The following is a 27038-nucleotide window of genomic DNA, read 5'->3' as shown; positions in this document are numbered from 1 at the left end:
CACAGATAACACAATTGTGGGGCAGCGGCGTGTGTCAGGAGGAAGTAATGAGATCTGGCTCCGACTACTGATATTACTCCTGACAAAAGTGTTGCACGTAGGTGTCCGGGAACGTGTAACATACACCCCCTCCTTCTCCGAAGTTACCTTATCTGGTGCCACGCAGCAGTGCCGAGGTTACCGGAACTGTCCCAATCACACAGGGCCACATTTTAAGTATATTATTAAAAGCGCGGGAGCAGCCATTTTGTTGGCTGGACCTGGACGTTATGACAACGCTGCCTATGAACTCAATAGGGACAATGGATTAATGGGCTATGAAGCCAGGACAGCCATTTTGTGTGCAAATGAAAATGCATTTGCTAGGAACACCACTGAAGCAAACCCCCGCCTCGTGCGTCTGTGATGTCGCCAGTGCCGAGGGAATCCATAGGCTTCATTCTCACCACAAAAATGGCAACTTGTACCTCACGCCTCAGCAATATTATTTATTTCACAATGAATTGATAAGCTGCATGAGTTCAGACCACAAAATGGCCGCCCATCCATCTCACTTCACTCGTATCAAAGCTCCTTATGCATAAAGTAGGCCACAAAGCTCATGGATAGTAGTTTGGCCCACAAATTGTAACCCCCAGTCACCGAAATTTACACTTCATACAAAATTCAGCCCGTCAAATAACATATAGGAGTAGATTTACTAAAACTTCTAAAAAGCCCCTTAGCAACCAATCAAATTCTAGCTGTTATTTTGGCGAATGAACTAGATAAATGATAGCTAGAATCTGATTGGTTGCTATAGGCAACATCTCCACTTTTCCTATTTCGAGGTTTTAGTAAATCTACCCCTTATGTTAATAATTCGCCCAGGGGGCAGTACGAAAAATATAATGGGAATGTAAGTGGCTGGAATGTGATAGTTTTACAATGATGGCAGTAAGAGAAGCGACGGTATGAAATACCAAATATACACCCCTACCTTCACCACTGATATTGCCATAAAACAAGCAGAACGTCCCACTAAACACAGATACTACTGGGAGAAATGCCATCTAAATTACCAAGATATTTCATCATCTCAACAAAACTTCCCTGAGAGTCCAAATGTACTCTACACAAGACACCAAATGTGTCAAATTTATTATATATATATATATATATATATATATATATATATATATATATATATATATATATATATATATATATATATATATATATATATATATATATATATATATATATAATAAATTTGACACATTTGGTGTGTATATATATATATATATATATATATATATATATATATATATATATATATATATATATATATATAAATTTTACAGAATATATTCTGCCCACCTTATAAAATAATTGTTCTAATTGCGATTTTCCCACAGATGATTTGTTTCATGTTGAAGGAATCAAAATAATTAGACAGAACTGTATGACTTCATTTTTTTATTTTTCACATTTAAACATTTTAAATAAATCATTTCTGTAACATTTTCACCTTCATGCCATTAGGCCTCTATAACACGGCAATGTTTAATACAATGGCGGAACGCACTGGAACCATGTCTGAAATGGAACAAAAAGTGGCCGTCACCCATAGCAACCAACCAAATTCTGCCATTCTTGTAGTACAGTTTAGGAAATGAAAGCAAGTCTCCGATTGGTCAACTGGATTATGCAGCTTTCTTGCATCTGATTTCAAACGTCCGTCAGCGTAGCTGAACGCTCCGAACTTTATGCTCAGACGATCTCTCATTTCCACACCCGACATTCGCTGTTGTCACAGAAACACTTGTACCAGGAACACGTTGTTTAATCGTAATTTTTTTTTTTTAGGTGTGACTGAAACACTCCAGCAGCATTATTGTGAGGAACAGCTCCAACCTCAACGTATATCCAGAAATTTCAGAATGTTTATTGTCAAGTTTCAGACTACCAAGGAGTTGAACAAGGGAATGAGGTAGGTATTAAAGTGTGTTTGTCGCCTACGTGAAGGTGGCCATTTTGTGGGCTGTATCCAACATCTGTGTGAATGCAGCCAATCAAATCGCTCGGTGCTAGTGACATCACTAGTTCCTAGACAACTGATGGCTGCATTTTGGTGGCTCCACTGTGTTTGTGGTTGACAGGAACACCTTAAAACAACACATTTATAGTGTTAGGTATTTGATATAAACATTCAAACATATGCCGAGAGGCTGCATAGAGTGTAAATCCAGCGAAGCTTATAGTAAAAGCAAACAGGACAAAAGCATCAAAACTGGGGGCATTTAGTCCCCACTCACAGCCAAACTCTCCCTCAAAGGTATTTCTTGGTAAGTACAGGAACGTCCACACGCATAAGTAGTAAGTGTTTTCTCTTTATAATGATGGCGGTTTCTAAAGTGGCGAAATTCCAGCCCCTCCCACATCCAGAGCGATAAAAGGCGTCAGGTTACAAAAGCAGACAGAAGAGTGGGCTAGGTAATAAGCAGAGCTGTGCATTACGTAGCAGAGAAGGCAATTCTTGAATACTCCTAAAACCATTGTTCTAAATGGGCTGTGTTTCATTGAACGTGTAGATGAATATCTAATATCAATTCCGAACTTCCAAGGTACGTGCCCTGTACTCTTACGTTGTATATATATGAATCTTCGCAGTACTCATGGAATAGCAGCCCCCATAAGAACAGTCTGAGGCAAACACCGCCGTTCTGATAAGTAGTCCTGCTCTCAGCAGTTTATAGGTGGTCCCCCCCCCCCCAACCTGTTATATGGGTCAATCCGAATCCGCACGGAGGGTCCACAAATACTGACGTGCATCCTGTATAAAGCAGCCGGAGGTGGGTCCTCGGATGATCAGAAGCTACTCTCCAGGAGGCAGCCGCAGCCGGAGGTGGGTCCTCGGATGATCAGAAGGTACTCTCCAGCAGGCAGTGGCAGCTGGAGGTGGGTCCTCGGATGATCAGAAGGTACTCTCCAGGAGGCAATGGTAGCCAGAGGTGGGTCCTCGGATGATCAGAAGGTACTCTCCAGCAAGCAGTGGCAGCTGGAGGTGGGTCCTCGGATGATCAGAAGGTACTCTCCAGGAGGCAGTGGTAGCCGGAGGTGGGTCCTCGGATGATCAGAAGGTACTCTCCAGGAGGCAGTGGCAGCCGCAGCCGGTAGGACAGACCTCTTGCATGCTGAACCATTCCAGCATGTGCGCCGTGTGCCCGCCGTGCCCGCAGCTCAAGCAGAAGTTGGAGGAGCCCCGGACAGCTACGTGGCAGATGGCACACTGGAAGGTGAACCCCTTACAGATAGCGCACTGCGTTCCTCGAACCTCGCTGCGGCAGTGGCTGCAGTAGACCCCAAATTCTGATGGAAGAAAAGAGGGACATGGACTAATCTAATCACAAGATATTCCAAATGTGATTTGTCTAGCATTACTCTCTAACCAATATATCTAGAGACATTTGTTGGGCCGTTACAGGGAACTGGAGAGGTTTACAGTGAAAACCAGATTCAAGTCTAATTGGCCTTTTGAATAGTGGTATAAAAAAATGACAGTCAAAACGTGTCCATTTGGAATTACCAACAGTTAACGTGTTCTCAGTGTTTGTGGCTCTAAACTGTAATTTGTAAAGACAAAATTCTAAGACAAAACTAAGACTCTGTGACTTTGGCCACAAGTTATTCAGGTATATAGACTATCCACGTCTATAACTCCCTGTAATTATCACACGTCAGAAGATGGAGATCCTCTCCAATTATAGGCAACACAAACTCCCCTTACTGCGGAAATATTACTCACCGATCCCTCGATGAGGCTCAGGGGGACAGGAGACAAATTTGAGGACCTCAGCTCGTTTTTCTTGCAGTCCCCAGCGATACAAAATCTCCCCATAACACTTCTTAAAGTCATCAAACTGCTGAACGTTCACTGGGTCCAAAATCCTGTAGAAAGACCAGAATTGTGACTGTAAAATGATGGATAACAAGTGAGCAGGCAAAACAGAGGTTACTGAACCGAATAATATACCTGAAATAAGTGATTATACTTAACTAAATATACCAACCATGCTCTCTAACTCTTCTGTTGCCATGCTAGGAGGGAGGGGCTTCTCTAACAGAATAGACACTGAGTGACTGACAGCTTGCCACACTTGCTGTGTAGAAATGCACTATGTGGTTGATTTATACAGTCTCCTTCTGAAAAGGCAGCAAGCCGTGGCCACAGTATTTACAGCAGTGAATCCCCTGACCCTGTTAATACCCCATTCTGCTGCTTTTGATAATAAAACACTAATATATGAATCACTCACTGACTCACAGCAGCTGTTGCCACTTGTATTCTATGCAATGTCTGCTTATGAAGAAACAAAGGTACAAGGCTTTGTGCCCCATGGTAGCATGCGCTGATTTCGGTCTTGTGTGACATTTGACCTCTGACCCACGGCTCAGGCAGTGATACCTCAGTACCATTCAGCTCTCCAACCCCTGCCCTCTGCTCTCTCAGCTGACAGTTACCTTTTATTCTTGTCATGCTGCTCTCTCTCACGCTCCCGAGGATCCACGTAATTGATATTACTGTATCGGTATTCATCAGGAGAAGCATCTCCCCAGGGAACTCCGTGGTCCATGTCTTGACTCCCTGTGAGAAGACAACAGAGATGGGATCTGGCACTGTACAGGCTAGACAACACGCTTGGAAAAACGCCGATTTTTCTGTCATACCAACAGGCCTAAGTCAGTGATATGGTGCTAGAATGTGGTTTGCATTAGGTGACACAAATGCAATGTTGTCTAGGGGAAGAGCTGTTAAAATTTACCAATCACTACGCAAAGTGGCGGCAGCCATTTTGTTGGAGCTGTTGAAGTGTACAAGGGGGCAGCCATTTTGTTGGAGCTATACAAGCCACTAAACAAAGTGGCGGCAGCCATTTTGTTGGAGCTGTTGAAGTGTACAAGGGGGCAGCCATTTTGTTGGAGCTATAAAAGCCACTAAACAAAGTGGAGGCAGTCATTTTGTGGGATGAATACAGCCTGTCACTGGTTCCTAGTGAACAAAAAGGGGGTTCCCACAAAATGGCCAACTTCACAGTCTCTATTCACAGCCGGCATTTCATTTTGTTATCAATGTAATTGCACACTGCTTACTGCTTACTGACGGCATTATTTTCTTAATATGATAGAAAATATCTCTGATGCTTTAGTGTACGGGACATTTAAAGTAATTATTTGACATTTGTTTATACATAGATGCTCTTTTTCACTCCTTTGCCTAGTGGGTGCTTATCTAACAGCGCAGACAGTGAGTGACTGACAGCGTGCCAGCCTTGCTTTGCAGAACCATACGGTGTGCGTTATATATGTGGCATATAAGAAGACTCTTACCGATGTTCCAACCACTGTTACAGAAGCCAGGATCGGACATACTGGATCCAGAACCAGAGGAAGTGAAGCTGGGCTGTAAAGAGACCGTACACAATCAGTACCGCCATCTTTACTGGTAAATAGGACTGAGAGGGTTAAATAAAAGTCTTACATAGCGGCTGTGTGTAGAGCGTGAAGGGAAAGGGTGGCAGGAGGAGATGCCGTTGGCTTGTGGATGAAGACTGGCATCGAACACACTGCACAGCATGGCCAGGGTCTGAACATCGTGTAAGTGGCAGTAATGAGCCAGTCTGAAGACAGAGAGGAGACCATTTGTGGCGTAACGAGCGGGATTAAATGTACAAATTGAAGTGATTGCTGCAACACGAGATGTACTGAACCACAACAAAGAGTAAGATCACAATATATACAGGTAGTTTGTAAGAAATGGATTACAGAGGAAACATACAGCGATTCCAGCAGCTGGCGGCCAAACGGGTGCCGTGCCCAGGGGATCTCCATGTCAGGGTCAGACTTGGGTGTCAGACAGATGTCATTAGCAGCAGCAGCCAGAGCCCAGACCTGAGAGAAGATATGTTGTTATTAAGATTGCTCGTTCAGAGTGTTAGGACAATTGCTCTCCTGCGATTGCTCCCTAGTCAGCAGGTGAGAAATTACTGAACAAGCAATTGCTCTCTCTCTGAACCTACCACCCAGCTTGAAACCAATCTATATCAGGCATCCTAACGCGATCCAAAGTCACATCTTAACTGTAACACCTACCACAGCCTAACCCTAATCCCCAAGAAGCCATGACATGGGGAGCGGGCGACAGTAAGTGACGGAGTACAAAATTACCACGTGGAAACTGGCGAAGTATCCGTGCCAAGAGAGGAGAGGAGAACATTTGGAGACCTGGCATGAAAATGCTGGCACATCCTTGAACAATTGTGTCATTGTCCTGTTAAAAACCGTCAATGGGACCAATTGCTTACAACTGCTCCTGGAGTCGTCCATTTACAACCTCGCAGGATAATGAATGTCCATATTACAATAATACAAAAGCAGAGAACCAGATGCCGCTGCGCCACAGGGACAGGAATTACGATGGACGCGGACACTCACCTGCACCAGGTCCCTGCGTCCCACACTCAAAGCGGAGGCCGCGTTCTTCTGACACATCTCCTGGAGATCTCCACAGTTCAGTCTGAGCAGAGGAAAAAACCGTGTAAGAACCAAACACTAACAAGAGTAACAGATGTGTCTATGACTTCATTAATAACGCTTTGCTACACCGTGTGTACACAGAGCGAGCCGCGCTCACGCCGAAATGAGAATACGCACATGTACATCTCTCCCAGGGCCTTATGCACGGTCAGCAGACACGAGATATCCTGAATTATCACCTTCCCAGCTGCTTTGATTGGTCGAGAGCTGGAGTCACTGCTCTCCCTTTTGGATTTCCATCTACGAGATTTCTGGGGGAGACACAGAAGTTGGTGGGGTCATTACATGAGTGAATTCTGCCAGAGGGGAACATTTATAAACCTGCGCAGGTGGGGAGTCATCATGGAATTGGTGGAGGACGGGCTAAGAACATAAAAATGGGAGTAATACGTCTTGCAAGCTGGTGGACATATAACACTGTCGACACAGCAAAACAAATTAAGCATCTGCAACATTGTGCTTGAGGGAGCCTTCCTCCCAAACACACAGCCGTAGACCCTACTGCACAAACTCGGTGTACACATAACTCTACATTATATATAGACACGCACATACATACATTATAAATATATTATGGTAAGAGTAAAAGTTGGCCGACAGTAACCTGGTCAAAATTAATCGAACCATCGGCCTACGTGGGTGTGGTCATCTTCCAACCGTATTAACAGCCGCCAGTGACGCTGGAAGAGATTTGGCAGCTCGGCCAGAACGCCGAACGACAGAATCTCATCCAACATTGGCACGCACGTGTGTGGCCGATCTGGCCTCTGATGCGGTCGCTCGAGTGTAGCGGCGTGATGGCATCATGGCTTATGATCCGGGCTGGCTCCGTTGAACGGCAATGGTTTGATAAGGAAATTACCAATTCCATCAGGAAATTGATCAGGAAATGCTACAGGTTTCTTCGTTACGTAGTTATCTTCCGAGCCTTAATACACCACCAGGAATGTGGGCACGGTCCGGCTTGGACCTCATTAAATATGGAGGAAAGTGATAAAATAAAAAGCAGGGCACTGTGTCAATGAAAATATCTGGCTGCAAATGGTTAATATTATCGACCATAGAGTCTAAATTACTTTTATTATTTAATCTGCTCAAGGGTAATAACTGATTAATAATGGCTTTTAAAATGAAGTCTTATTTCAGATACAGGCAAGTAAATGTATTCACCGCTTGGATCTCCTGAAACAGATTTTATGCATTGAAGGAGTACATGATCCTTATATTATATATTGTCTTTAGCTACCTAGTTTATCACTTCATAAACATATAATATGCATTCTATAGAACAGGAAATGCAATGTGCATAGCAGCAATGCATCCTTATCATAAACCTAGATATTGCTAGCAGCTTATTAACATAAATCAATATTTATTATTAATCAAATTACAGATGCTAAAAACTGTCTACAATCCGCCTTTGTGCTCTGTTACATCTCGGATCTGGTAGGAGACCAGGGGGTAAATGTATCAAGCTGAGAGTTTCCAGCGGGCTTGAAAATCGGAGATGTTGCCTATAGCAACCAATCAGATTCTAGTGATCATTTTGTAGAATGTACTAAATAAATAACTAGAATCTGATTGGTTGCTATAGGTAACATCTCCAATTTTCAATCCCGCCAGAGACTCGCAGCTTTGTACATTTACCCCCTAGATCTTACTCGAGAATGGGAACTTAATTTCTAAGTGTTACATGTAGTGTATTGTTTGATTTTAGGAATAAAACCGTGTTTTAAGGATAATGCACCAGCGGCTGTTTTCTTTTCTCTTTGTTTGACAATACATGATACCTACCATCTGGGGAGCTGTTGAAATTTGGAGATCAACAAAAATGTAGGTCTAAATACTTGTGTTTATAGTATAATTTAGTAAGGGCAATTTCACCCAGGGGCTTCTATGAAGACTTCCTCTATGTTTACACGCGTGGATTTTCTGTGACCCACAAAAAACTCTTCTTGTGCAACAGTTACAGCCCGGTGTCTATCGACACAAGCAAGCTCCTAGTGCTTACTAAAGTAGAGTGCTCTCCTTATATATTGTCCTAGTGACAATATATCACTTTGGCTACGAACCTTCCATTGTCTACGAACCTTCCACTGTCTACTGAGGTCTATCAAAAGCTCTTCTCTTGGTGATTTAAATGGCTCTTTTGGCCTCCAATATCACCTTTCTGCTGATGCCACCCAAATCTACCTCTCCCTTCCAAACTTTCCTCTCGTGTTGGACCGTCTTCTCTGCCATCTCCACTTGGGTGTCCCAATGCTACCCCGCTAACACGTCCAAATCAGGTCAGACGTCTTCTATCCGCTCAAACCAAGTAGCAGAATGGCCAGGTCTTTTAATGTGGCCACTACGTGTCTGGGCAAATTGCACCTTGGCCCTATTATGGTGCTATATAATGTTAGTAAAAAATATTACAAGATGAACTGCAGTTATTTATTTATTTAAATTAAAAATCCCATTGCACAAACAGAGTAGCCAAAGTATCGGCACTTACCTCTTGTAGATACAAAGAAACAAGATTTATTTTAGAATTTTAAACACTCCCAAATACCCACAGCACACATGGGTGACACATTTTACAGCACCCGAACTATCATGACATCATTAGCTCCGGGATGGCATGCACCGTGACTAATTAAGAAATACACTCTCAGTGATAAACATAATAAATGAACCCCGCCATTTGGCAAAACCCGCATGTCGTCACCCGGTGATGGTGCCGATGGTATGGTAGAGCCAGTCAGACACTTTACACGCACAGAGAGTGGAGAATAGAAAAATAAGAGCGGGACAAGATAGAAGCAGCACCAAGAACGAGGGGAGAGAGAAAGACAGCGACAAAATTGGAGCCAGGGGGCAGAGTAGGAGAGAAGGGGCAGAGTAGGAGAGAAGGGGCATCTTAGCACAGGGGGGCTCAGGAAAAGCAGCAGAGAGTAGGATGGATATTTGAGGGTTACAGAGGACAGAAGGAAGCGTAAGCTCTTATTGCAAGCACCACAAGACTGTGACATTCCCGATATATTAACGGATGGTAAGGGAAACACTACGGTGTCTTATTACACAAAGACCCCAAGAACAAAAACAAATCTGATCTCTACACCACACTCTGAGGACACGGCAGACCGCCAATATCTGCTGCAAACTGCAGTACATGTGTGTACTGGATGCAGACATCCCATCTACAAGGCAGCTCGTTCCACCCGCCACTGAGAGGCCAGGAGTTAAAGAATCGCTTCTCCTTCTGCTCCTGGAACGTTCGGAGCTGTAAAGGATTTACCGCTCAAACTAATGAATTCATGTTACATATAAGCAAGGACCTGCTTCACCCTATACGGTACAGCAGGCAATCCGCAGAGTTGCTGCACTCAGAGGGGTAACAGAGTCTGAGGGTTTTAATTCTTGGGGTCCCCGACAAGCCACAAAGGTGAGCAGGAAGGTTACTTAGCAGAGGGCACAGTACCGGGAAGTCGTTAATCACTTGGATGGACCAGCGCCGGCGAGCAGACAGGGGGGACGTCTGCGCATCAGAAGAGAAGGAAAGTGAGGGGGGAGAAGAGAGAAGGGGAAAAACAAAAAAAAAAGATCAGCAAGAAAATAGCTAAAAATTGTCTGATTGACCATGGAAGCTTTACTGAATCTTTTCCCTGCCGTTTTGGTGCAGAACTCGTACAAAGTGCCAAAACATCCATGTAACGGCAGCCGGCTACTAATTTTTGACGCATGTGATCAATCGCAATGGAAACATCAGCTTAGTAACCCTGGTCATCAAACTCCCAGCAGGATCAATGCTTCACAATGACACTCCAGAGCTCGGCTGATGAGAGGGGGGTGAGGGGAGCTGGGTGAGGGGAGCTTGGTGCGGTCCGCAGGCGGTCATATAACGCACACAGACACAGCGCATGCTGCTGTGGAAGCCACGCATTGGTTGGGAGATAGAGATGATCATTCATTACAAGGAATAGATGACTTTACTCCACACTTCTGCTGCACAAGTGGTTCATTTAAGTTTTAGCTCCATCTTAAAGTACTTTGGTCAGCAGTAAAAATGCTACCCGGATAAGACCAGCCACATACCCTCTCCTTGTAATAAAAAGAGCTGATGGACACTTGTTCCTTCTCGCTACGCGTCGGACTCCCGCTGTACAACCGCAGGTTCCCTTGAGCCTCTGTGCGAATTTTCATGGGTGCAAGCATCCCGCTGTGATAGGCAGAGAGGGCGGACAGAGATCTGAAACAGAATTAGCACCTCGTTAGTAAGACACTCATGTATATAGAGGACGCATATCACATAATGTCTATATATTGACATTCAAGCTGCATCTCTCAGTCCCAGCATTGCCTAAGCTTGTGCTTCCTCCACCCAGAAGGTGATCTTAGTTTGTGTGAAAATATAAGGCTAGCCACACCAGACCTATAAACGTCTGGGCACTTTAAGAGAATGCCAAATCTTGGACATGTCTCCTGTTTAATTTTACCCTCACATGTAACAAATCATCATCAACATTATATAGCGCCAGCAGATTCCGTAGCGCTTTACAAAACAAACAGTAATAAAACAGTACTGGGTAATACATATAGACATAGAGGTACGAGGGCCATGCTCACAAACTTACAATCTATGGGACAATGGTTTGATACATAAGGGTAAGTACTACATCATATCGAATATTTGTTCAGCTAGAATGCAAAGGTTACAAAGTATTTAGTGGGCTGTGTGCTCAGTCTCACAACTATGCTGGTTAGAGGGTTGTTGTCTTGTGTTAGCTGTGTAGAGGGAGGTAATAGGGTAACCGAGGGAGACTAAGAGGGTGGTAGAGGAATATTATAAGCTTGTCTGAAGAGGTGGGTTTTCAGAGAATGCAAATAGGACCCCTAGGAGCCCCCACGTATGAAAATATGACGAAGGTGCTTATGTCACAGTAGCCCAGGATGACCTAAACTATACTGAATATTTGGACTTGATACTAAAAGCAAAAACTATTTTTCAAAATAAATTGCCGTAGCCTACAGCTAAAGATTTCATGGTAACTAAACAGCAACCGCTGCCTTACAGGATCTCAGAGTGGCTTCCCTTGGGTGCATGGGGAGGGGAAACCGTTAACCATGGATAGGCAGTGAAGGCATGACTCGCTCCTGCCTGTTATACAGCTCACATATAGTACCAATGCTGGCACATACAGTCACAATGTAGTAGATGTAGCTATGCTTCCTAGCTCTGTTAACACTCTTTCCCTGTAGACTTGGCCAACAATTACAAATTACAATTAGCATAGAACCTGCAGCAATAGTCCAAAACATTGCAGTTACAAGAATTACCCTGTACTCGTTTCAAATAACAGTTATAAAGCAGACATAGGGAATTGCCGATTTAATGTGCAGGATAAACGTTTTCTGACTAAGAGGTCATCAATAATTTCTTATCGTTGAGTTTACAGAACCAATTCACCTTTGGACATTGACAACCATACAGCATAAAGATTGTATAAGTGTAGAATAACTTATTTACCAACGAAACACTAATTATTGACAAAATGCAACCTTACATAAATCCATAAACTGTCGTAACCTTTTGAAAGGTTGTTATAATGCAAAGAGATGCTGCTGTGAGAACTGGCTGTCAAATGAATGCTGGGACCTGTAGTTCCACAATAACTGAGGCCATGTAGTAAGGCAGAAAATTAGTTTTGAATTGGGCGTTGTTGGCGTCATAAGTGCACTTTGTCCTCAGAGCCCATTTCAGCCTCTTTTACCATTTATTGGTGCTTATTGCTGACAGAGCAGCGATTGCGTTCAATTTAAATCTCCGGAATCGCCCTCCATTGACTCTACGGAGGGGCAGCATTGATGGTGCTATATATTAATATCAGGGCAAGTGATGCACGGGGTCTCGTCACTACTAACCAATACGGAGCGGTTTCCCACACTCTAATTGACTGGAAGTGGACAGGGCGCACTCTGTCATTTGTGTTGTAAGTTCTCATTGGTTATTTTTACAAATCTTTTCAAAATTGAAAGTTGGAAGAAAAGTGAGGATCCCCTCTGGATGTCAGTGAATCCTAAACGGGTAAAAGAGTGATTTGTGGGAGGGGAGGGGAGGGTCCTGGTGCACTACAGATCCCAGGTGCACTTGTAGTTTTATTATATATATATATATATATATATATATATATATATATATATATATATATATATTTTTTTTTTATTTTTTTTTAAAAAAAACACATTTTTTTTCTTTATTAAGCTACAAAGTCACAATTTTTCATGATCAAGTTGATAAAGATGATGAAAGGCATCTCTCATACACTGTCATATCTTGGTTAACCTTAAATGTATCTTCATGCAGACGCTTTAAAATAAAGTTTTTTTGTGCAGCAGTTTAAAATTGCATATTTCATTCAATGAGGTGCAGGTATATATACACACACACACACACACACATATATACACACACATACATATTCCCTATTTGTAAGCATTTCGACAACTGCATCTGAGTCTTACAAAGATGGATGACATTGGAGTCAACTCTGACAATGAGATTGTTTGTGCATATTTAATCAACATTTTTGTTCCAATTTCTTACTAAAGGGACACAATCATTTATATTTAATCAATGCTTTCACAAGGACATAGTACGTTGTATTAGTGTAGGCCTGTCTGCGTCACTTTTTACAGTGTCATTACTGAAATATTTCAGCGAACGACATATAGCTTCTGCGATTGTCTCTGTAGCTTTCCCTCATCCTCACTGGCTTGTCATTGATCACTCTGCTGTAAACAGTAGGTGGCAGTAGTACACTAATCAGCTGAGAGGGTTCGCTATAGCAGAAGTACACAACATGTGGGTAGGGACACGAATTGGGATTCCAGAATTTATTTTTCGAGCCTCCTAATTATTAGATAGGCAATATAATTATAAATTATGTTTTTAATGTATCTAGAACAGGAACTTATCTATAGAGTTCAATCTTCAAAAAGAAAAAAAGACACATACACTTTACTAAGAAGTGAAGTATAACTCATACTTCAATAAAAGAAAAGAAAAAATTTGGAGCAAAGGAAGCAACAAGGCAGCTAAAATCTTAGTCAACATCTTTTATATATCAGGCCCCACAGATTACGTACAGTCAGCAATACACAAACACAACACAATACAAATTTATACTGAAACAAGAGAGCAAACAACAATAGAAGACACCACTTAGAAGAGGACGAGGAGATGAGGATAGGAGATGGGAGAAGTAGAGAGGATCCTGAAAGATCACATTCTAGAGGGGGAGGAGACAACGGGGGCGGGAGGGGTGGTGAAACAAGAAACAGAATAGGTAACTAGATTTAGTTGGGAGTTTCAGGATTAGTTCAGCGACTGACCTTGGAGTGGGTTCTGTGGGGGATATGGCTCTGTGCATGGTCATTGGCCGTGTGAAATAAACCAGGTAACCTGGAGAGACGAGAGACAGTTTGGTATCATTCTCTTGGCTATAATGTCTACTATCCTCCTCTTGATGCTGTTACAAAGGGCTAGTACAGTGAACTCACCTGCACCACAGAAGCGGGCACCAGACGTTCGAGGAAATGGGATGTTGGCATCTTGATAAGAGCCATAGGCATTGGGTACCCGGGCGAATGTTGGCATTGGTGGGGTGACAGGGTTTTGTAGAGTGTAGGGATTGCCTGATGGACTGGACTCCTGGTTCTGGAAGACAAGAAAATGCGGAGGTGGTATGAGTTGTATGTATGTACTGAGGTATGTACCATCAAAGCAGTCCCACATTCTTACATACAGCAAAGACAAATAAATAAAATATAGGCCTTTGAAGGTGTACACCTGATTTCACTCCTCTTAACATTTCAGGTTTGACAAAAGCAGGACATTTCAGGCCAAACTCTAAACTGCGAAGCTCCACATCTAAACTGCGAAGCTCCACGTCTAAACCGCGAAGCTCCACGTCTAAACCGCGAAGCTCCACGTCTAAACCGCGAAGCTCCACGTCTAAACCGCGAAGCTCCACGTCTAAACCGCGAAGCTCCACGTCTAAACCGCGAAGCTCCACGTCTAAACCGCGAAGCTCCACGTCTAAACCGCGAAGCTCCGCCGCTAAATTCAGAGTTAGTAGCTTCCTATTCGCTCTCCCCCTCTTCTCACCACAAAGCTCTCCAAACACGACACCAGCTGACGCAGGCAGGGCTCCAGACAGCTCTGATTTCGCTTCACTTTCTGTACAGACGTGTCTCGCAAGATCTGGAAGAGAGAAGTTTAAAAATACACTACAAAGTCCAGCAAAGACCCTCGCAACTCAAATATATAATGACCAAAATCCACTCCCACCCAGTGTAACAGATGTTCCTGCAACCAACAGCCAAACAACCTAATTGTATTAATACTCCCCAATGCTGAGAGATTGATGAGAATTTTATTAATGAAGCAAGATTTTTTTTTTTATCAGTAGTTGCAGAACGATTACTGCAACATTAATGGCAAACAGAGACAATATTGTTCCTTACAAAAGGAAAAACAGGATTTTACAGTGTATCCGGCAAGTACACACAGTGCAGACAACGAGCTTGTGGGATGAATCTATATTGACAAGGGGGGGTAGGATATAACTTCACCTAGATCCAGCAATGTTATAGAAGCATTAGGCACTAAATGACAAATGCTTCGGTGAGGTCACTGATCCCCAATGACTTCACAGAATGCTTTGTTACGAACAGAGGTTCAGCCCCCCCAAAACTGCTGCCTCCATCACATGTAGGCCACGGACACACTTTAATAATGATTACAATTGTTTGAGGTGCAGACACTTCCTTACTTTTAGCAGCTTGATTTTCATGGCAGAGGTGATGGATGTGGGATTGACGAACTGGAAGGAGGGAGCTGCGTTGTTGGGATACTGAACTGGGAACATGACCAGCATCCGAACCAAGTGATTTCCGCTGTGTACGGACACCGTGCAGCACCGGTTCATGGCGTCCATCTGCGGGGAAGGAAGGCAGTTACCAGTCGTATAAGGCGTCCTCAGACAGCGATGACACCCAACGTGTCTCAGACCTCCGCACATTGCACCCTCTTGTTAAATAAGCCCCACAGAGCATTCATGTGATGTAAAAACCGGCCAAACATCAGTTTTAAATACTGCTATCACCCTACGTTTGTAGTAATTTTCTGATAGCCAGATCTACATTGGTGCGGCGCTCATGGGTTTTGCGTTTTGGGCAACAATGTAACTATATTAGTAAAATAGAACAGATGCTTATCTCTCGCCCAGCACCTCGGCTGTGTTTTCTGACAATTGCAGGATTGCTCTGTGTCGCCCCCTTGCTGCCAAGGAAGAACTGCGCTGGGGCTCGCCCTGTATATATCAGGCTCTACAGATGTTGTTCCTGGCAAAGCCTGCTGGGACTTGCAGTTCCAAAGCGGACACAAAAGGGGCCGATTGGGAAAACACTGATTTGGTCACCACTGGAGAACTCACTGGGCTGCTAATGAAAATGATCTGCTGCCATAGATCACACTGAGCATCGGAGTGTAAGCTCACTGTACAACGACCGACACGCCGGCTCACCACTCACCTCCACGTTAACGTTGCGGATATGTACATTTATCAAGGAGAACTCCTGCTGTAGTGTCTGTGTGAGGCCGGGAAGCTCCGCATTTCCCACCATTATCGGCGTTGACGGAGATTCTTCGGCAAATGCAACTAACACACAAATCAACAAGTTTACTAATGAACGACCACAATGTATTTTTCCAATGTCTTCATGCCCTATAGCAGGGACTGGCTATGGCTCTCCAGGTGTGGTGAAACTACAAGCCCCAGTATGCTTTGCAAGTAGCTAGCCGATAGCTGGCAGGGCATGCTGGGAATTGTAGTTTCACAACACCTGGAATCGGAGCAGACTCCATAATGTCACCTACCCTCCTCTTCTGACGGGACAGACATCTGTTCCTGGGGTTGCAGGGACTTCTCTTGTTCTGGCATCAAGGACATTCCATCCATCAGCTCATCAACTGGGTCCATGATGTCATTAGCGCACAACTGGAAGAGAGCATAGGGAGCAAGCATAGGGATCACGCAGCTGCAGTCACACCATCCAGTTCCCAGGCCACTAAAAACACTGTAGACAGAGTCACTGAAGAACCAGGGCTGATGTGCATCAAACTTCTAAAGGTTGGGGGCAGCATTTTTAGACACATTGGATATCTGGATCTCGGAATCTGTTCAGCCCAAATTTACAAAGATCTTTTCTTTAGATGAATTCACACCTCTGTTACAGTCACACTGTATCATCTGTAAACAGGTTTCCAGATTGCAACTGGTGCGAGAAAGTAGCGGTACAGACTTAAAAGAACAGTTTTGTGGCGTCTAGGAGGTTCTCCTGTAGATCAACAATCCCTCCGTTCCCTATTCCCTTCCCAATTCATACTATGGGGTAGATTTGTCAAACTTTCAAAAAAGGAAAAGTGGAGGTGTTGCCCATAGCAACCAATCAGATTCTAGCAATCATTTATCTAGAACATTATAGAAAATGATCGCTAGACTCTGATTGGTTGCCGTGGGCAACACCTCCACTTTCCCTCTTTGAGAAATCCAGCCGTGAACGATTCATTCATAAAGCAAATATTGCAGGATAATCCAGGATTGACCGCTGACATCTTCATGTACAGTGAATAACCAGCAGATTATAGTGCGCGTATAATTATACTGCGATTATACTCTGGCGCTATAATGAGAACCGTTTCCTGCCAAGGAGGTTATTGCCGGACACTAGGAAAGATAAAGACGCTGGTAACAACATCTTACTCTCTGCAGCTGGGCGTCCACCCTCCACATGCGCAGCGTCTGGTCCCGTGACCAAGTCACCAACTGGTAGTCCTTCAACCCTGAAAGTACAAAAATGTTCATCGATTTCCCGCATTGCTCAAAAGATGCAAATCTGCAATAGAATCAAAGCAACCAATCAGCAGTTAGCTTTTTATCTGTCTGGTGCATGCTAGAGAATACAAGCAAAGTTGTGATTGGTTACAAGCAAAGGCAATTACCGAGGGTTATAATCACAGACATACTGGTAGGTTAATTGGCTTCTGACAAAATTAACCCTTAGTGCTAGGGAAAATATAGATTGTAAGCTCCAAGGACCGATCTGAATGATTAAATAAAACCTGTAAAGCGCTGTATAGAATTAATTAGATGGTTTGCAGTAACATCATGTGCTCTCCTCCACATTCTCCTCCCTTGCAGACAACAACCACCTACAGCATCATAATTTATAAGAGAAGACCGACCTTCCTTCTGCTTTCTCCACTGGAACTCGAGCACAACGTCATCGTGTCCTACAAAGATGTGGACCGGGGAGTGAAGGTCGTAGACGTTCCAGAGCAGGAGACTGTTCTCTCTGCGCAGCTGAGGCACCATGACCGTCACCAAGCCATTGCTAAAGGGCTTTAAACCAAAAACGAGTTAGCATTGATTGGCCGGGCTGAGCACACAAGTCTAGGGGAGATTCTAGAATAAGATAAGTGCTAAATGTAGAAATATTATAGCTCTGAAAAGAGAGCCAGTGAAAACATTGGTGAGGAACTCTGTGGACCACCGAATAAACCACATGGTGTAAGGGTGCAGAATATATAATTGTGTGAAGCCATGGGTTTTTTTCCTCACACAGGAAACGGTGTTGTGTCGCACAGACAACTAATGTGTCAAATCAATTATTTAAAAACAAATTGTCTCTAATCTTAAAGCTAACAGGACATAATGAAGAATTAGGGACATAATTGGGTTTATTCAGAAGTGGATGGGATTAAGCGGTCACACACATGCCTGTGGCCCAAACACCAATCCATCAACATGATCGAATAATGACCAGGCCCCAGGTTGATGATTGACAGAGAGAAAAGACAATGGACATTTGTAACCATGACATGCCGAGAAAATCCTCACCGTGTAACGTGCCTTCCACACGGGCACCTGACAGGCCAGGACACTGAGGAACTTCCGTGGCTGCCGGGAATCCCAGAACTAAGAGAGGAGAGAGGACAGCAAGTTTGGGTCCAGTGTAAACGGACCCTCGAGCGGTCAAACCACGTAGTCTACACCTTTACTGCTGGCACCTAGCGGTTAGGAGTATCTGTAATAAGCGGGGCCCCTGCTGATAGGTGTGTATGCCGATATTACACGGATCTTATACACTGCTGTACACCAGCGGTGACCAGAAGCTTGACACACGGGAACAACATTTTATACAGTTTGTGTTTATTGATACCAAGTTATTTATTGGACATCTGGAAAGATTCTGTGTAATAGATTTGTTAGAGGATATGGATCATAAAGCCCTTGCACCTCACCAACCCAAAAAAAATACACAAAACATGTTCCTCTCGACTACCTTAAAAACATTGTCAGAATACGCCCTTTTCTTACTCAACATGCTACCTTAGCTCTTATCCATTCTCTTATCTTTTCCCGCCTTGACTACTGCAACCTCCTGCTCTCTGGTATTCCCGACACCCGTATATCCACACTTCAATCCATCCTAAATGCTGCTGCAAGACTGATCTTCCTCCCTCACTGCTCCACATCTGCTGCACTACTTTGCAAATCCCTACACGGACTTCCTGTGTTCTCCAGAATCATATTCAAATTACTCACCCTTACCTACAAAGCCCTAAACAACACCACCCCTGCATACATCTCGCATCTTATATCAAAATACTCTCCCTTCCGCCCTCTTAGATCTACCTCTGACCTGCACCTTGTCCCGTCTCTGGTACCCACCTCTCACTCCCACCTACAAGACTTCTCCCGTGCTGCTCCCCACTTATGGAATTCCCTACCACGCTCAATCAGACTTTCCCACAACCTTCTAATCTTTAGATACTCTTTGAAAACCCATCTCCTATTTAGAGGTGACCATATCCCCGATAACACTATTCACACTAATGATAATAATACTGAAGACTTTGGGATTGGAATGGTGTTTAAATGACAATGGCAGAACGAGAACAATTCCATCTCCTGAGAATCTTACCTTGACGGAGTTGTCCTGGCTGGAGGTTGCTAGGATGTATTCATTGTCTGGATGCCAGTCTAGTCCGTGGATTTTATATAAGTGGGCAGCGATGTATTCCACCGCAGTGCTGGGTTTCTGGAACAAAGACGTGGACTGTATTTAATCGTAGATCTCGCAGGCCGATAAGACATCATATTAAAAGCTAATCAATAATGAAATCATGGTCTGAAATCTCAGGCTGGAAAATGCGCACGACGGTCAGCCAATCACCATCCTGACCTCACTGCCCGAAATCCACCTACTGCACCCACTGCTGACTTACCCTCCGGTCCCAGATCCTCACGTCCCCATCGTGACTGGTTGCGAGACAGTTGGCGTTCTTTTTGTTCCACTTCACCTGCGACGCGCCCGCTGTGGAAGAGAAAGAAGATGATCCTCACCGCCATGTTTTGGTTGCCCCGTCAATTAAATCGAGCTCTCCCTGTTACCCTCATTCCCTGACATGTCAATCACACAAAGCCTGGTCTTCAGCTGCGGTGTCAACACACAATGTGAATTATGGAAACATCAAAATCAAACATAATGGCAGCAGAGGTTAGATGTAATGCAGATATAAGTTCTGCCACCTTGGTACCACTCTAAATAGCCCCTGCGGATGAGGAAAGGCTGCTGATTTCACAAGAAAAGCACAACGGAAGGTTCGGAGAGACTATATCCATTTTATCAGTCAAATAGAATTCAAAGAAGAGAGGAGAAATAGCTCAAATTCAAAGGCCTTCGTTTTGTTTTTTTGTTTTTTACAACTTTAATAATTAAGCACATCCAGCTCTCTCTCTTCATTCAACAGATACAGCTACCGGTTGTCAGCTGTAATCGCTGATCTCCTTTCCCATGGTGCATCTCCCTCCACCCAAACCACTTATTGTTGTTAGTGAGGGGACGTCAAGTAATAAAGCACAAATTATTCAACAGAACTGACTAACTGACCTGTAAAACAACGGACAATACATGCAAAAAAAAAATGATATCTATCTCAAGACGGGTGGATTTCAATACTCACCTACAGCGGATAGGGACACTGCTGGTTTCCTGGTGTCTCTGAGAGTAGGGGAAAAAAGAAAAAGAGAATTGTTGTGAATAATATAATTAATGACATTACTCAGCCTGTAATACTTTCAGAGGAGGAAAGTATTTTCTGTTATTGTTGTTTTCTTCTTCTATTGTGCACTAAAATGCAACAAGGACAATAAATAAAACAAACTGAAGTGAAAGCAGACTTGTCATCTACACAGAACTACATAACAGAAAGCATGGACAGACTGTATACAAACGTGCTGCACTTATGTGAGTGAGGGCCGTATAAGTTGACCTTTGTACGTGTCAACATGAAGTTAGCATTTTCTAGGCAGCGATCAACATTTGTGGGTATTAATGAGAGTGGGAACATCCCACGTACTGGCAGGAGCATGCTCAGTGAGGTCCTGCGACCCATCCTGTGACATCATCAGCTTCTGGTTGCGAATTTAGTGGCCAAAGAAATATTGTAGGAAGTAGAAGGCAGAAGAGGAGGAAAGTTTTACAGACCATTTTTTTTTTTTAAAATCAAGAATAATATGTATGTAAATTAATTTGCAATTAGGATTTTACTCTCACTGTACTAAAGATAACCTACCGTAGGGCCTCTAAGAGGGTGTGTGTGAGTGGGTGTGTAGGGGGCGGGGACTGGCAATAGTGTCCCTGTTACATTGTATCAGCACCAAACATTCCATTCATGAACGCAACTAAATACAGAGGGGAAGACCGGGTTTTGTAGTGAACTAATCGGATTCTCTCTCTCTCTCTCTCTCTCTATATATTATATTTATTACCATTTATTTATATAGCGCCAACATATGCATCAGCCATTTACTAACATGGTTCTGCTGTATACTTACTTGATATCCCAGATGTAAATGTACGTGTCGATAGAGCTGGTGACCAGTACCTCCGGCTCAAACACAGACCAGTCCAGATCGCTGTACAGGAGAAACACACGTTACACTCACCATAAGATACACGGCACAGATGCAAAGGGAACATTTTGCACCAATAACACTGCACGTCAGTGTTTACTCCTGTGCGGATAAATTACATAAGTGACTTTAATGTATATTTTAACACGCAGATGTCTGTATAAAAGCTGGGATAGAATAATTTCAGCATTGGCTGTGAACAATAATGTATAAGAATCAATTATTTTCTAGCTGTATTGTGAGTATATGTGAATATAATACTACACTCTGGAGGGCCCGAACCCATATCAGAGGAGGAACTTAATACTCAAGAGTCTGCTAAATGTTGAACTGAACCTTTAATTTAGTAGAAATACCCAGCGTCCCGTGTGACAATGCATAAAGAAGGTGATTCAGAAGGGATGTTATAAATCAGCTCAGTATTCGGAGAATTAGACCAATGTATTATGGTTCTCCTGGTGACTTGTAATATTGTCATAATGTACAGCATGGAAATACCACTTATAGCATCCACAGTGCCCAACCTTTATAAATAGCCACCTTATTACCAGACATTTGTATTCATTCCTTTACAGGTCACATGGTTTATGACATCATCGTTGTCTGGTCTATGTTAGAAGCTGGTGGTGTAAAGAGGGTGCATTGTGCTTTCACAAGTAACATGAGAGTGGCCACAAGATGGCGCCAATTGTAATAGGATATGTCAAACCTGATGACACGAGTATGTCCTTGTAGGGACGATCCGATGTCCCCCGTACCATCCTTCCACTGATAGAGGTCCACCCGCTGGTTACTCTGGAAGAGAGAAAATGGTGATCTTGGAAGAAGAGCTACCAAAAAACTGAAGCCCTTCATTACTCTTACATGTCCAGCTTTACCTGGGTACACACCTCTGTAATCTTACTTCAGATGTGATTTCTGTAATGATTTCACCAACGACTGAAAGTCCCGATGAGCATATAGATTCCTGTGTACACACCTACACGATTTACCGTCAGATCTGTGATCTTCATCTCTTATAACCATCAGCTGAAAAGATCCTGACTCTGTACACTGTACAGATATCTGCCTACACTGCTGGTGGTGAGTGCGTACACACTTCCATATTTACCCGACATCGTTCCATCACTGATCGTGAAGTTTATAAAATCGAATCACAGTCTTGCAATATCTGACCAAACGGTTGTGAATTGTGCGACTTGCACGGTAACTGCATACATGTGTACCCAGCTTCATACCAAAATTCTGTTTCAAAATATTGCCTTATTGTCATAGCAGGTGTCCATCAAGCCTATTTAAGGCACATTTGGGTGTGGCTCACAAGCCAGCCCTTGCTAGATGTAAACCCCTATACCTGGGAGGTGAGTGCATCTGATTTTAACTGCATTTTAATGGTGTTTAAAGCATATAGGTCAGTGTAGGACCTGCATATAATGAGGTGCCCTTGACGCTGGGATGCAGGCTTAAATGTTTTGATCAAAATATGAACTAATACCTCATGTTTACATTTTACTAGATACACACAGATATGCAGTGTAAAGGATAAGTGCTGACAACAGTTTTTTTGTTTTCTATACATATATGGGCATTTATATTGCCACGCAGCTGGTACCATATACAATATGGGATATACAGAGCGCTGGCTTATTGCCAAGCAGCTGGTACCATATATAATGTGGGATATTCAGAGCGCGGGATTGTTTTCTCTCTGTTTCATACTAAAATTTACTGCAGTGGTCCTAAACTAGATGCACCTCCTTCTAGACTAGGCCTTAAATCCTTCCCAGCCCTATGTAACATTATTTGTGCCCCATTACCTGCTGATTCAGGACCCCTGACATGTCTAAAGAGGTCTGCAGTCTGCAAAGGGAAGGAGAATACAACATATCTTGCTCCTTTACTTCAGGTGTACTATATGACCCAGTAATACACAGGCAGTACCAGGACTGCCATATCCGTTAGTCTCGGCAGTGTAGCGAGACATGGCTTACATCCACCTGAATGAATGATGACAGAAGCCCATTGAGTTCGGGAAAAACTATGAGTGTTAAGAGACATAGAAACCTGGAGAGCAAAATCACTTTAGTAATATTTATTCTGCTAACACTGAAAGAGAGAGTTGTTTATTCGTTTGCTTGTTTTTTTTAACATATGTGGAACATACTTTTCAACGGGGAGGTAGAGTTAGTTCTAATTCCTAGATTCTGACGTGGGCAGCAAGGGAGACAGCTACTTAAAGTGAGCAGTCTTTGGTTCCAATGACCCCTTATCCACTAGTAATTGCGGTCAGGAGAGCTTGCACTGCGATACAGTTTTTTGGACGCTGCCTGCTCCATTTATTAGCGTTTAGCGCCAGAGAAAGCGTTGGCGTTTAATCAGTAGGGATTAGTGAAGCATTGTTGATGTTTGCCAATAAATATTAAGACCAGAATGAGGGAACAATAGGATAATAACGGGAAAGGCTGATGACAAGGAGAGATGCGAGTCCTTTAGAAACACTATATTATAGAAGAGGTAATGACGGTGTCTGGGGGGCCTATGCCCCAGTCTATACCAATTACACAGGACCCGGGCGACTTACAGATGCAGCAAAAAAGTGGTTGTAGCTTTCGTGGGGGTTCCACTGCACCGTGCCGATGTCCCACTTGCTTTGCCGGGATATTTTCCGGTGCCCGTCGTTGGGGGTCTCCAAGTTCACAATGTACAGGAAGCGACGTCTGTTGCGGAAAGAAGTTACTGGCATGAAAGGAGGACTAACATAACATAGTCAAGTTTTATAACTAAGGCGTCAAACCTGAACTCAGCAGAAGATTGTTATTACCTACTTTTGAGCGAGATAAGAATATTTTAGGATTTGCTGGTCGCATGTGAGGCACTGAGGGAGACATTTAAACTTCTCTGTTAGAGCTCTCTGGGAGATGTCATTCATATGGCAGGTTTAGGAGTCAATGACTTAACATCATTTTTGTAGAGCATTATATAAGCTAATTCCTAGAGGGTAAAGGCCCATTATATATATATATATATATAAAACAAAAACAATTGTGCATAGGATTTGCGGATATTACACTCCCTGATGTTTTTTATCCACTCTAAAATGAAAATTTGTAATTTTCATGTTTTTTTTTTCTCCCACTTATTTGATCAAATGTTCCCAACGGACAGTAAGCCCTAATTACAATATCAATTTACACAGAACAGACTGCATTTATTCATTCGTCATTAGGGCAAAGAGTGAGGGGGGGTCTCGTCCGTTTTCTACCAGCTCAGCGTAGTGCTCACGTCCAGGACAAGGAGCAGAGTCAGCACTGGGCACCTCGCATTGTGCATTAAACTTATTACAGATGCCCAGGTCTTCAGTCACTGCCTTCGCTATGTAAGGAAAAGCTGATTAAAAAGGCTTAGGAAACCGACCAAGACATTAAATAAATTCTAACATATCCCCCATGCCAAACAAAACAGCACCACGCACTGCAGTAGAAAATCATAGTTGTAAAGTTGTAAAGAAAAGCTGTTCGATATCTTATTTAGCCCAGGAAAGGCACTTAAGCGATTTATAGGTGGGAGCTTCAGAATATCCAATGGATGAGGAATATGAATGGACCACTGAACACAGAAAAAGCAACATGGATTTGGCTTGCCCTCCGCTTTCTAAAATGATAACGCTGCATTTAAACTTTTAGAACGCGGCACAACTTTTTCTCACGATTTAATTTGCGAGATCAGTAGAATAGGTTATTGGTAAATGCATCACTAAAACCCATCTAAAGCACATATTAGTTTTTATGCGTATGACCCATTTTCTCAGAGAACGAGTCCTAAAGTCCAGGTATGTTTAGGACATCTCTCCAGCTGGATCAAACAAACGTACTCCCATCTGTCAGGGCCTCGTTCACACACAGGCACTGGGAAAATGTGTTAAACTGCATGAAAATAAAGTGTGCTTTAGAAGCCATAGTAACGCATTTCCCATGTATTGCACGTTTACACACACAAGTACGTAGGAAACCATTCATACTATCTTTAATGCACTTGTCATGTGTTGGTTAGCACCTAAAATGTGCATTAATAAGTGTTAGCGACCCCTCAACTATAAGGTTACCCAATATTTTTTAAACGCCGCCCTTGACTTGCAAATATGAAACATTGCCCGTTGGATTCCAGGAACAAGATATTTTTTTAAATAATAATTTGGTGAAGAAGGGAGTTTTTATTTAACCCCCCCCCCCCCCCCAAAAAAAACCTGTATTTAATAAATGTGTCTGTATTATATTTACATATTATTACTTTTTTACTATAATGCACACCTCCCAACTGTCCCAATATCAGTAGGACAATCCCTATTTTTCAGGAGCTATCCCGACCGGTGACATGATTATCCTTGAGGTGGGAGAGATATAATAGGCCACGCCCCCCGTCCTGCTTCCAGGGACTGGCATGTGCTAGGTCTGTATAATGGAACGGGGTGTTATAGACTGCTTACATTATACTGGGATCACATGGGGTCCTAATATTCCTCAACACCCCAGGGTGCCAGGAAGAGCCCCACTGATATTTTTGGAAGAGAAGGGGAGGGGAGGGTCACACTGTATTTTGCGCGCCCTGCACCACAGGGGTCCCAGCGCACTTAGCAGGGAGACGCAACGCTCACTGTCCCCCTGCAGTAGTGGGAGACCCCCCGAGGCTGTACAGCACTGAGACTTAATACAGACAAAAGAATCACATTACTCATACAATTAAAGTAAATGTCATTCAAGGTAATGTGCAGTGTTTTGTTTTTTTATCAGCTGACATTTTAAAGTCATTTCCGACTATTATAATGTCATTTGTTGTATTTTAAATGCTCATCTTTAAGGATTATTAAATTACAAAGTCCAGATGACAACAACAGATGAACACTGCATCTTATACACAAAAAAACAGAAATTGTACAGTATTGTTAGCCAATATTTTAAAATAGAGACATGTCCAGGGACTAGAAAAGAAGGACCCCCAGCACGCGTGCATGAACGGAGCGCCTAGGGACCCTCAGCACTCGCCGCAACACCCCGATAGGATTTAGTCTGGTCATTACAGGAATGTGTCTTAAAATAAAAGCCGAACATTAAACCACTGGTTCTCATACCTGTCCTCAGCCCTCACCAGTAGGACTGAGGGGCATTGAGAATCACTGCATTATATTACAGTATTACAAAGCGCAAGGAGAACAAGTTTAAAGGAGAGGTCCATCAAAACCTCCCTGACCCAGAGAATCAGTTGTCCAATGCGAGAGTTCTCTGTCATTCGGGGGGACCCACCTAATGCCATTCCCTAAATTAGGAGTATTTCAATGGATACATACGGAGAAGAGACTCACCCAGAAAGCACAGCCAGCTGTCCCCGAGAGTCCACGGACATCGCTGTCGCCTGGAGATACAAAAAAATAAAAGTAAAGAT

General features: G+C 43.2%; 1 protein-coding gene across 2 annotated transcripts; it reads right to left on the bottom strand.

Moving 5' to 3' along the window:
• Positions 1-1441: 1441 nt before the first annotated feature.
• WDR59 (WD repeat domain 59) lies at positions 1442-27038 on the bottom strand. Of its 2 annotated transcripts, XM_075189278.1 has the most exons (26): positions 26959-27038; positions 24184-24319; positions 22312-22397; positions 21525-21605; positions 20651-20688; positions 19913-20001; positions 19609-19725; positions 18522-18599; positions 17867-18023; positions 17385-17464; positions 16499-16619; positions 16153-16280; positions 15393-15557; positions 14726-14821; positions 14119-14275; positions 13951-14020; positions 10654-10807; positions 10040-10096; positions 6694-6827; positions 6475-6556; positions 5819-5931; positions 5522-5660; positions 5371-5443; positions 4504-4627; positions 3788-3930; positions 1442-3351 (listed from the first exon to the last, which is right to left on the bottom strand). In XM_075189278.1, exons 1-26 carry the CDS (start codon positions 26997-26999, stop codon positions 3116-3118), a joined length of 2895 nt encoding a protein of 964 aa, XP_075045379.1. In that variant the 5' UTR covers positions 27000-27038; the 3' UTR covers positions 1442-3115. The 2 variants fall into 2 exon arrangements, with proteins under 2 accessions (XP_075045379.1, XP_075045380.1); XM_075189279.1 differs by lacking the exon at positions 10040-10096.

Source organism: Mixophyes fleayi, chromosome 10 (genome assembly GCF_038048845.1).
Source record: "Mixophyes fleayi isolate aMixFle1 chromosome 10, aMixFle1.hap1, whole genome shotgun sequence".
NCBI lineage: Eukaryota > Metazoa > Chordata > Amphibia > Anura > Limnodynastidae > Mixophyes > Mixophyes fleayi.
This window is presented reverse-complemented; position numbering and strand designations above follow the sequence as displayed.

What these genes read in the sequence shown, in the direction of transcription:
- WDR59 (XM_075189278.1), bottom strand. Translation starts at nt 26,999, where the DNA reads ATGTCCGTGGACTCTCGGGGACAGCTGGCTGTGCTTTCTGG. An exon ending in CAGCTGGCTGTGCTTTCTGG is followed by an intron (nt 24,320 to 26,958) that starts GTGAGTCTCTTC and finishes TTTCCGCAACAG; the next exon opens with ACGTCGCTTCCTGTACATTG. An exon ending in GGACATACTCGTGTCATCAG is followed by an intron (nt 21,606 to 22,311) that starts GTTTGACATATC and finishes TCTCCTGTACAG; the next exon opens with CGATCTGGACTGGTCTGTGT.